The sequence below is a fragment of the Vipera berus genome, assembly GCF_964194415.1.
Source record: "Vipera berus genome assembly, chromosome: 5".
NCBI lineage: Eukaryota > Metazoa > Chordata > Lepidosauria > Squamata > Viperidae > Vipera > Vipera berus.
The window spans coordinates 22,420,085-22,432,327 of NC_138207.1; the positions used below are offsets into that span (position 1 = coordinate 22,420,085).

Sequence of the window (12,243 nt, forward strand, 5' to 3'; positions counted from 1 at the left end):
GCCGCCGTTTCGTTTTTGTTCTTTTGCTGTCCGTGCGAGGCAACCAACCGTCCTCCAGCATCCGGTTTCCCACAGTGTTACCTTCAGAAAAATCTGTAAAATGGACCAGAGGAGGAAGGAGAGCGCGTTCCCGAGAAACCTGAGAACGGAGGCAGGGACCAGGCAGGCTTCAGCCCCGTTAACCCAGCCTCGGAGCCCTGCGCTGCTCTCTTTCAGCACCTTCGGGAGAGCTTTGGCGCCTTTTTCCCCCTCCCTTAATTGCTTCTCCGGCACGCCTCGCTCAGCGCTGCCGCGGCACGTTCTGGGATGGCTTTGAGCCCGCTTCTCCTCCGCCCCCTCCCCAAGCCGCTCATCCGCCAATCAGCGCCGGGTCGCCGAAGCTTCATTCCTCTTCGGTGCGCTTCTTCTTCTCTGCGTCCAGGATGGCCAGCGAGCGGGAGCGCGGGCAGGTGCAGGGCAGGTGAGTCTGTCGTGGCTCGAGCGCGGGTTAAACGGACGCGCAGGGCAAGACCTGGAGCCGAGTCGCCTCGGCGCGGAGGACTCGCCGCTCCCTGCAAGCTTGCCAAGGGTCGCTCGAGAGGCGAAGATGTGTGCAGGGCGCGCTCGCGCGGCTCCCTTTCCTGGCATCCGTTCCCAGCGCCCGGGAGCCGCTGGCAGCTCGCTCCGCTCGGCGCTGCAACAAAGGAAGAGCGCCATTGCGTAAGGCAGGAGAGCGCGGGCGGGGGAGGGGGGGGGGAAAGAGAGAAGGCAGGTATTAAGGGGAGAAAAAAAACTAGGCGGGAAACTTTCCTGGCGGCCGGCCAGTCCCCGCGGCGCAAGGAAGAAGGCCGCAAGAGACAATTTAGGCCGGGGAGAAAGGAAGGCGATGCTCAGAGAATAAAAGCCAAAACAACCGCCAACCCTCCCGCCCGAGAGAACGGTGCGCGTGCGTGCGGGTGTGTTGACGGGCGGAGCGGAGGAAACGCCTCTCCAGCCTGGCGTCCCTTTTCTCGAGCACGTGGGAAAGCGCCCTACCGTTCTCGACCCCGAGTCCCTTCTTTTTGGGGGGGATCGGGGAGGAAAGGGCCCGTCGTGGGGTTGATTTTTTTTCTTCTATATGCGGGCAAGAGACGAATCGTTCGTTCCTTCGTTTCTTTAATTGGTTTGCCGCCCATCTCGCTGGTGAGGCGATTCTGGGCGGTTTACAACTTTACTACAATGTATTGTTTTTCAACAATAAGTGTTGAAAGGAAACTCCCTTTCTCTTCGTCGAAGATTCACAGCCGCGCATCCATGTAATTTCCTAAACGGCAAAACTGTAATTAGGGTCATTGCTTTCTTCCTGGATATTTTTTTAAAAATTTTTTTTTTCCTGCTTTAATCTGCAAGTTTCGCCCGGTAATTTCGCAGCGATCTTCCGTGCAGATTCGACTCTTCTTGGCTTTGGACAGCAGCCGGATATTCCCTTAATCGACATCTTTCCTTATTACTGTATTGTTTTTGTTTGTTTTTTCCCCCTCCTTTCGTGAGTGAAAGCCTGAGCTCAGATGCAGTTTCCTGACTTGACATCCAAATAGGATTTTTAGCATGGGTCATTTCACCCAGATTATGGCTTTTGTTAAAAACTCGGATGACGTTTATAAGGGTTGCTAACAGAGTTTATAGGAAGCATTTAAAGAATTTGAATATTCCAGTTTATGTTCACTTAACTTAAAAAATGGAATTCTTATTTTGAGATTAATTTTAATATATCATTGTAACTTCCTTTAGGAAAATTGTTTGCAAACATCTCATCACTTAGGATGCACAGATTTTAGCAACAATTTTTGCTTTTCAACTTCTACAATAATATCTGAAGTCAAATTGATCTTGAACATCATTTTGTTTCCTTAGCCATTCAAACCAATATTAGAGATCAGAAGGAAATCAGATCAAATCTTAGTGTAACCAACTCTCATTTTCCACTTCAACTTCCTCTTAAAGGACCCACACCCACACCATAAATAAATAAATAAATAAACCCAGAGAGAGAGAGGAGAAAAATGAAAGAAAATTGTAGTTTTTGCAAAATGCATTTCTAAAATAGGAAAAGAACCTTCAAGTTAATACTGTATACTAATTCATGAAATCCTAATGTATTTTGATAAAATTACATGTAGCAGGAAAACCTATGTACAAAGCTAGAAATGTACATTATGTACAAATGCAACAAATAAATTTCATTACATTATCTAGTTTTGTCTTTTTTCCTTAAAAGTATTTTTGATAGCTAGTCAGGTTCCTCTTCCTTCCCTTCTCATCTAAGTTATTACTAATTTCTAAACTTTCTTTGACATTCTGTACTGTTAAGCGAAGCAGAACATATCTTAACAGATGCCAAACAAAGATGAAAGGATGGCTGGTCTATGCTCATTAACAATCAAGGCTGACTGAATTTGCCCACCTTTATGATTTCTCTTGCCACATTTCTTTCCCACAGTGAAGTATATGTAGATTCTCCAGTCGTACCTATGAAAAGAGCCAAGAATCTCAGTAATGCTTAAATGTTGAACTGGCACAAGGGAGACCCAGATTCAGATCTGTCCTTGGCTACATAAGCTCACTGAAGTACTTTACGTACTTATCAATCCAAACTTCCCACAGAGTTGATGTTGAGAAAATAAAATTTTGAGGAAAGGGATACTGTGGTACTCCTAAAGGAAAAGCAAGATAGAAATAAAAAAAATGACATAAAACGTTCCGGTGGAATTAGATTTAATTCATTAAAATTTCCAGAGAAGATTCTTTCAGACTCGCCAAGAGAACTAGGCTTCAGTAGATTTTATGCAGTATAAAGATGAAGAACGATAAACTGAGCCGAAAAGTAATGCTAAGAATGATTGAATGAATTGTGGTTGGGCTCCCTGAACAGGCCATGGTTACAAACCACAATGGTAGGTTTACTGATGATGCTATATCAAAATCAAACAAACCTCCTTTTAGCTTGGAACAATAGGTATACTGTGCTGTATTCTACATTCCATGAACATGATTGTAGTTCTTCAGTCAAAGTTAGGACTATGCTAGTGAAAACAAATGTGAATATAGATCTTTGTGATGGCTTCATTACCACTTGTATTTATCCATCTCTCAAGGCCAGTTCACATGTTCACAGATGGACTTTAGATTTGAGAAGTTATATGCTGGAGCACTGCAAGCCTGTTTCCCATTGCCCATAGCCATGTGGACATCCAATATATATGCTCTTTTTCCCTCAAAGAAAGGCAAAGATGAGATCAATGCACAAGCTGTCCTCAACTTACGACCACTACTGGGACCAGAATTGCTGTTGCTAAGCAAGGCAGTTGTTAACCTGATTTTACCATCTCTTTTCATGGTTGTTACTGGATCACTGGAGTTGTTAAGCGAATCACACGGTTAAGCGAATCTGGCTTCCTGCATTGACTTTGCATTGTCAGAAGCTTGCCAGGAAGTTCACAAATGAAAATCACATGACCCTGGAAGACTGCAATGATTGTAAATATATGTCGGTTGCCAAGCACCCAAAATTTGATCACGTGACATTGGAGATGTTGTGACAGTAGTAAATGCGAAGACAGGTTGTAAGTAACATTTTCCAGTGCTGTTGTAACTTTGAATGGTTGTTAAATGAATGGTTGTAATTTGAGGAGCACCTGTGCTAAATTAAGGAGCATACATATATTATTTGCATTAAACATTGTTATGCCGCAGCACAAATCTTGTGTTAGCTCAGAAGAGTCTGCAATGGGTAGACAAAATCAATAAGATTGCAGAAGTAGCATTATGAGTAAAACCTCTTCTTTTCTAAGAGCATATATAAAACGGGAAGACATTTGATCACAACCTCATAGACATATTTGCAGATGTTGTCTCCCTCCATGGATTCCTGTGTTGTGTGAATTAGGTAGCCAGATTTCTTAAAAAGATCTGCTTTTAACATTTAATTGTTATTGTTATTCTCAGTTGAAAACTGAGTAACACTGCCTTTCCCCCCCCCCAAAAAAGCTTAATAATATAAAATTAAGGCTTTTATTTTGCAACCTGCTCAAGCCATTCTGTGCATTGTTTGTCATTGTGCTATTGTTATTCTTTTTTTTAATTGAAAAGTTTTACAGTACATTTTATTTTTACCACAACAAAACAAAACCCCTCCCAACCCCCTCCCCTCTTCCCAACCCTCCCCAACACCTCCCTCTCTCCCCCTCCCCCCTCCCCGACTTCCCAGAGCTAAATACAAGGTATAAAAATACAAACAATCCTAGTCTACCATATGCAAACAACAATAAACTATTAAATCTATCGCACTTTAACTCTTATAAAATAACTACAAGCCATATAAATATCACATCAGTACTTATTCAAATGCTAAGTGAAACTTTTTAGTCCCATATTTATCCTGAATATAATCAATCCATTTTTTCCACTCCACAATATATCTCTGTTGCGAATGGTCTTTCAAGTACGCTGAGATCTTTGCCGTTTCCACCAGGTTGGAAACTTTTAAAGTCTATTCTTCTATAGTCGGCAGTTCTTCCTTCTTCCAATATTGCCCTACTAAAAGTCTTGCTGCCGTAATTAAGTTCAACATCAACTTAATGTCCACAACAGTAGTGTCAGTAGTAATGCCCAGTAAAAACAATTGCGGACAAAACTGCAATGGGTAGACAAAATCAATAAGATTGCAGAAGTAGCATTATGAGTAAAACCTCTTCTTTTCTAAGAGCATATATAAAAGGGGAAGACATTTGATCACAACCTCATAGACATATTTGCAGATGTTGTCTCCCTCCATGGATTCCTGTGTTGTGTGAATTAGGTAGCCAGATTTCTTAAAAAGATCTGCTTTTAACATTTAATTGTTATTGTTATTCTCAGTTGAAAACTGAGTAACACTGCCTTTCCCCCCCCCAAAAAAGCTTAATAATATAAAATTAAGGCTTTTATTTTGCAACCTGCTCAAGCCATTCTGTGCATTGTTTGTCATTGTGCTATTCTTATTCTTATGAAACATGCCTATTATAAAATATTGGTGTATCCAGACATGGGCCTAATCTGATATTAATACTCAAATAATGATATTCAAAGATAAGTCTGTTTTCTAATTTTTGATACAAATATTTAACATAATGAAATCCTTTGCCTTTTGCTCTGCAGAAATTCATTTTTATGTATGTGTTAATTTATTTGCCGCCAGTTTTAGCAAAAATGTAAATTCTTTAAAATAGAAGTAGTTTTCTTATTCTTTTGGCACTGGTTATTCAATAGGTTTGGAAAGGAAATAAATACTACATCCCTTGTAATTTGAGAAAACAGTAGAGTAATGTGCAAATTCAGGAAATATTTTCCAGCAGAACAATCTGCAAGCGTAAAGCAACATGAAAATATGAATTAGATTGTGTTTTTTATATATTTATTTTATTATACTGACCTTGTTGCCACATGCCAGATTATGTCACTAGCATACTTTTCTAATCCAGTTTTTTTCATTGATGGCAACAAAGCTCTAGAATGATATTAAATAGTTAATTAAATAGTTTCCTGTGCAATCCTATGACCTCATTAGAACGTCCTACATCTACAGCTCTCTTTTGTGTGGCGTTAAGTTTATGTAGGTTTCAACTAAACTTCTGAGTAAACTTGAGAAGATTAGAGTGTAAACCAAGATGGTACAGTATGGAGCATTGCATTGCATTGCATTGTTTATTTGCTTGTATTCTACCTTTATTATTTTTACAAATAACTCAAAGTAGCAACAGTATCATTTCTCTTCCTATTTTCCCCACAACAACCACCTTGTGAGTTGAGTTTGACTGAGAGAGAGAGAGAGTGATTAGCCACCAAATCACCCAGCTTGCTTTCATGGCTAAGGCAGGATTTGAACTCACAGTAAAAATAACCTAAATTAAATCTAGATATACAATAATCAAAATAGAAAAAAATTACATGGTTATAAAAATATTTTAGAAATTGAGGTCATAAGTTGGAGTATATATTTTGCAAAGTTTTTGTATGTTTCTTAAAATTAATTCCTTTAGTAAAATGCAAGCAATATCAACACTGAATTTATATAACAGTACTGTTGTTGAACATTTTATTCTCTGCTGCTTGTTATCTCATAGAAACAGTCAGACAGTTAACAGAATGCAAAGGAAAATAAAGTGCATAAATCTTCTCTTATCTTTCTAGTTTGCAGAGTCGTACTTACACAACATTTGTGTGGATTCTGACCATCATGTCAATATAGCTGATAGTCGAGTTTTTATAAGTCTACTGTATTAACTTCCTTTTAAAAACATACTGAGACCCAGTATGATACCATTATTGAGTTATTTGCTGAAGTAGAAAGGGTAAATGCTGTATTTCAAGTTTTTAAAAAAATTCTTGGGACCAATAGTCTAACAATATTGATATTGTTTCCTTGTTTAATGGAAATTTACAACTGGCCTGTTGGAAATGTAAAGCATGAACTGAACTGGAAGATGGAATTGATTTTCCAGTGTGGCCTTATTTAGCCATTTATACATGGCTAAATATATACATTTATACAGTACATGTCCCCAAAACAGGAATGTGTAATAAAAAGAGGGCACATTGGCATTCAGTTTGCATACATATCGGACATTTTAAAAAGAATTATATAAATTTAATAGCAACATCATATCAGACAAGGTTTTCTATCTTGATAAGGTAAATTTATGACTAGATGCCCTGTGTATTTGCTTTGCCTGGTTTTGTTTTGTTTTTTTGAGATGCAAAGTGGTGATGGTCCTTGTGGCACAATCTTAGGATTTTTTTAATAGGAAAAGTCTTCAAATGGAACACTTTGCAAAAAGAAGAGTCTAACATAGAATAACCAGACACAATCTCTGCTACAGTAATAATTCTGCCTATAAAAGTATGTGCTATGAAACATTTGAGATGTGCCCAAACTGAACAATCAGCTTTAGCCAATCAGCTTTAGACAAAGCTTTCTATTGAATCCTTGGTCTAGAAATTCTGGCACAGAGCTTAGGTTGTTGATTAAAGATCCTATAGAACGTTTACTAAACAAATGTCTCATTCATAGGTTTATAAAGCAAATCTACAATGTCTACAATGGTATGGTTTTATATCGTAGCCAACAAAGAAATGGTTCAAATGTGTGACTGAATACACCCATTTTTCTTATTAAGATGCATTTAATACTATTTAATGCTACAAAGGATCTCATCTACAGTACTTAAATATTAATTTGTTTTTTTTCAGTGAATCTGATGGTACTTCTGAGGATGACAAAGGTAATTTTTCAAAAATCTATAATTCTCTTCAGTGTATCTTTTATTAGTAAAGGTAAATTGATTAAATATAATTATTTCTTTCTTTCCTGAGCAGCTGAGGATGAAGAGAAAAGGGAAAGAGGGTGTCAGAAAAAGAGACATATCCAAACAGATTGCTGAAAACAAAGAAATTTAGGGTTTCAGAAAGAAAGAAAATAGAGTCTCCACTGATCTTGCTTTCATCATGCTTACTCACTATGTCTTCACTGTCATAGAAGGAAGCAGATTATTCCTATATAATAGGGACCTTGCTAGGCCCTCCTGTGTAGCCATTTTGATAATTTCTGGATAATTTCCTCATGATTTAAAGAGGCTATGGAGAGGTGGCATTTTGTACCATCCTTCATAAGGCATCAAGGTTGTTGCTATTGAAGTCCTGAATTTGATTTAGTTTATTTTCACCTCTTAAGAACTCCCTTTGTCTGCAGAATCCAGGTCAGTCATTGAGATCAGAGCTTTTGTCTTCTGAGCTTTTGAGCTCATGCTGGAGCCCATCCTCAGGGAACTACTCTCTACCAGAATGTGTGCTTTTTGCCATTTCTATGCATAGTATTTATGTGGTGCCTGGTTTGTGTGGCTTTTTATTTGTTGATTGGAGTGTTGGTGGCCGGCTATTAAGTTGTTGGCTTAATAGGCACCATGTAAATACTATGCTTATAATAGCCCAAAGCACACATTCTGATAGAGAGAAGTGGATGGGCTCCAGCATGTGTCCAAAAGCTTGGAAGACTAAACCCCTGGGCCCGGTGACCGACCCAGATTGAATCCTGCAACATTATCCTGGAACACATATATTTGCCTTTGATTTGTCCAACATCTAGAAACAGCTAGAAGCAGTAGTTTCTCTATGGCGTTTTTTGTGCTCTGTGAACTTGTTGTCTACTTCACATAGTAACCAAGCTTACAGAGCACCAAAACCTCTACAGTTCAACCTTAAACTGCCTATGTTCTCTTCTATTGGAGTAAGTTTTTCACTAGATCTATGAGTGGCAGATCAAGTTGGAGATATGCAAAGTAGATGATTTGCGTTTCCAAACTTTTTATCAGCAGCAATTCTTAAAGAAATGCTACGTACTTAACAGTCACTGTTATGCTGATTGCTTCATTTTGCATAATGATAGGGCTTCCCTTGGTTCATAACATGCTGACCTCTAGGAGAGGAGGTAAGGTATTTTTATTGATTGCTCCTTTCCCCTGAAGGGAAAGTATTACGTTCTTTAAAGTGTATCTCCAATTAGTCAAAACAGATTTTCATGGTTTCATTGGATGAGTAAATTGGGCAGAAATTGTTAACTTCCTTCCTCCAAATCAATTACTACAGTCTGGCTTAAGCCACCTAGTTTCCTTCAAACCAGTTATTCCATTTTGAAAATAAAATATCTTGTACTATTCCTTCTCTCTGAATTATGATTGTTATCTTATGTAATACTTTTTTTTAAAAAAAAATGCCATTCTCTTTGAGTTTCTCTTGATTCTCTTGTTACTTTTAAAAAACTTTTTGATGTGACAATCAAATTCTGTGGCTCTTGTTTTTACATTTGTTGCCCTTCCAGTCTGTTTGCCATATATATATATATATATACACACTCATTTTTGTCTGAGGCTCTCAATTCTTTCCCATAATGTCTTGGGAAATGTTTTCAAATGATCTCTGCCACCTGTTGATTAAGATGAAGGCCTGGCCAGTTCTGCATTAAAAGTTGATCAACCAATGTACAAATGAAACATAAAAATGACCAATGTATGTTTCATTTTTGTGAAAGGGATCACAAATTATCACCCTAAAATATTTTTAAAAATATTTTCACAAGATTGCTGTAATTTTCCCTTATTTTAGGAAGGGCTAGACATTGTTATAGAGACTGAAAACTGCATTTAATATTTGGGGGAGGGGAAGGAGGGCTGCAGCAAATGGATTTTAGCGTACTTTACTCCATTTTGGCAGTGGTATTCTTTGTTCTTTAAACTTGAAAATGCAATTTTAGGCTTATGCTGTAGTTCTTAGCTCCATACCAGCAATGCATTTGTAGCTGGAAAGAATCCATAGCAAACAAACAAAAAAAATAGGGAGTTTGTGACCCTTTGTGACCTTGGGAGACAATGGATATTTACATAGTTAAATTACATAGTTAAATCTGTAACAATAAAAATGAAGATTTTGCACAAGAAAATAAATTGAGAAAATTGCACAGGAAAATAAATTATCTTCCTAATAATAATGGCTGTTGAAAACTTCTGGCAGATAATATATATATATTTAGTTTTAGTATGACATAAGTCCTCATTTGGACTTCATCCAAACAAATTGGAGCAGAGGGAGGAAAAAACACTGAGTGATTTAATTTTGAACAAAATCCCATACAAAGCTTTTTCCATAGCATAATTACACCATCCAGCTAAGGTCTTAACTAAAAGTGATGCAAAATTATTAATATTTTTTTAAAGTAATAGAACCTATGTCCAATATTGATGCATAGATATTTTTGTTTCATGTAATTGTAGTTCTTGAAAGAAGGGTCAAATCTTCCATTCCCACATGGTGTAATCTCAATCACAAGTTGATCTTCAGGTGCTGTTTTCTTTAACAATGTCTATATCATTACATTTAGTCTAGGATGCAGTTTACCTTAAACATAATGAGCAAGTAAAATATAGGTTGCACTGTCCAAATTATAGTGGGTCACTAAGGAATCTTGAATATGATCTTATAAGAGTTTGTACAAATAGGAAAAGTCATCATTTTTCCTACATACAGTACCATTTTCTTCTAAAGTCAGAACTAGATTGAGCAAATGTTACATTCAGTGGTATCATTTTAATTTACGTAATTGTTTAACTGTTACTAAGACAAAATACATTTTTATTTTATGAAGGTAACGACAGTTCCAACAGTGACTCAGAGAGCTCCGGAAGCGAGTCTGGTCAGTAATTATGCAGCTACATTTCATGAATATCAATAATTAATTGGTAATTTTATGGGGAGGGGGGAACCTTAAAGAAGAAAATCTTCTTTCAAACGATTCCTAAGGAACTGAATATGTTTAATTAACATAGAATTCTTCCTCCTGACCATTTGGAGGGACAGTTGAAAAACAGAAGAAGGCAAGAAGAAGGAAGTGAATAGAACTTGTCCTATTTTAATATCTTAAATGTTGAACTGCAGCCAGTATTTCTGTACAGGTAGTCCTTGCCTTATGACCACAACTGAATCCAAAATTTCCATCGCTAAGCAAGAAAATTAAGTGAGTTTTGCCTGATTTCACGACTTGGCTTACCCAGTTGTTAAGTGAATCACTGCAATTGTTAGGTTGGCAATATGGTTGTTAAGTGAATTTGACTTCCTCACTGACTTTGCTTGTCAGAAGGTCACAAAAGGGGATCACATGACCTAGGGATGCTGCAACTGCCATAAATACATGTCAGCTGCCAAGTGTCCAAATTTTGATTGCGTGAGCACAGGGATGCTGCGATGGTTGTAAGTGTAAGGTCATAGGTCACTTTTTTCAGTGCCTTTGTAACTCTGTACGATCACTAAATGAACTGTTGTAAGTCAAGGGCTACCTGTATGTAAATCAGCTCTTTGCCTTTTAGTCTTTTCATTACTTTTCTGCTCTCCTTGATATATGTTGTTGCCATGGCGAGTGATATTTTATCTCAGCAAACAGTTTTCTATCTCAAACATAATATATGTTCACAAGGACTCCGCCAGAGGTGCCATGAGAACAGGTCCCTTGAGATTGGCAGGAAAAGTGGCAAAACAGGATGGTCAGGAAAAGAATTGAAGGAAATGGTGTCTGTCTCTGAATAACAAATATAGCTTTGTGCACATGTTTTAATATTTATGCCTAACAAACAAGTAATCCAAAAAGTTAACAGGACAACAAATCTTTCTGTCTCACCATGTCACCCTTTTTATTTGCAGAGACAAATGAAAATGAACCACGTGGGTATCCTTTATTGATCGTTAGTTGTAGTTTTTGTGTGAGAAAGCTCTAACAGAATTGCTCTGCAAGATCGCAGGAAGATACTTAGAAATGAAAGCAAATTATTTGGCTGTTTATGTTATTAAGAAGGTCATAAGATAATTTGAAATCAGTTAACAATGACCAAGGTATGGTATTTGCTCATTATAGTTAAAACTTCAAAAAGTATCCTACTATCGCAGAAGTGCTATTCTTCCTCAGAATAATAATTGAGGAAATTATAGTTAAATTGATTAAATAGTAATAAGTATAATAGCTAGATGGAGTTCTCATACTGTACTCGGATTGCCAGAGAGTGAAGAAGATACTAGCGGTAGTCCTCAACTTATGACCGTAAAGGAACATATTCATTACAGTCGTGATGAACCTAAAGTGAGTTATGATGTGACCGATCTTTTTTGTGGCACTTGTTAAGTGAACACATTAGTCATAAAGCAATTGTTAAGTGAACCAGTTGTTCACTAGGGGTGTTTTTGCCCAAACCCTGAAAGCAAATGCCAGTTTTGCCCAAAAAATGGCAAAGAAAAGTCACAAAATGTCTGTGGGATGCTGCACATGGCCAAAAATGTGGACTATTTGCCTAGTGCCGGTGTTGCAGGATAGGAGGTGGCTGTCAGATCTTCAGAACCAAGTTGTAAGTATCCCTGGTGAGATCCATTGTAACTTTGAATGATTACTAAGCAATCAGTTGTAAGTTGAGGACTACTCGTATGTCAAGTCCTTTGTGCCTCTACTCAGAACTGCATCAGGTTAGAAAAGCTGAGGGAGGCAATGTTGTAAGTAGCATTCTGAATTACCAGAGACTTGATTTTAATCAGATAGGCTCTTGTTCTTTAATCATACGAATAGAAACCAGTATCATTGCAAATGTGTGATGTTTGACTTATAATTTTTAGGATCAAATATCTTTTGCCTGTAGTATTCTTGGCAACTAAAAAAAGAGT

General features: G+C 37.7%; 1 protein-coding gene across 1 annotated transcript in view; it reads left to right on the forward strand.

The window, feature by feature from the left end:
- Positions 1–422: 422 nt before the first annotated feature.
- The window catches only part of LOC308669356 (NACHT, LRR and PYD domains-containing protein 1b allele 5-like), a gene marked incomplete at its 5' end in the record, with an annotated part of 33,583 nt that continues 21,762 nt past the window's right edge, over positions 423–12,243 (forward strand). The window contains 4 exons of the mRNA XM_081329992.1: positions 423–460; positions 7,246–7,277; positions 10,190–10,237; positions 11,239–11,259. Of these exons, the coding sequence (XP_081186118.1) occupies positions 423–460; positions 7,246–7,277; positions 10,190–10,237; positions 11,239–11,259 (139 nt within the window). The remainder of the gene's footprint in view (positions 461–7,245; positions 7,278–10,189; positions 10,238–11,238; positions 11,260–12,243) is intronic.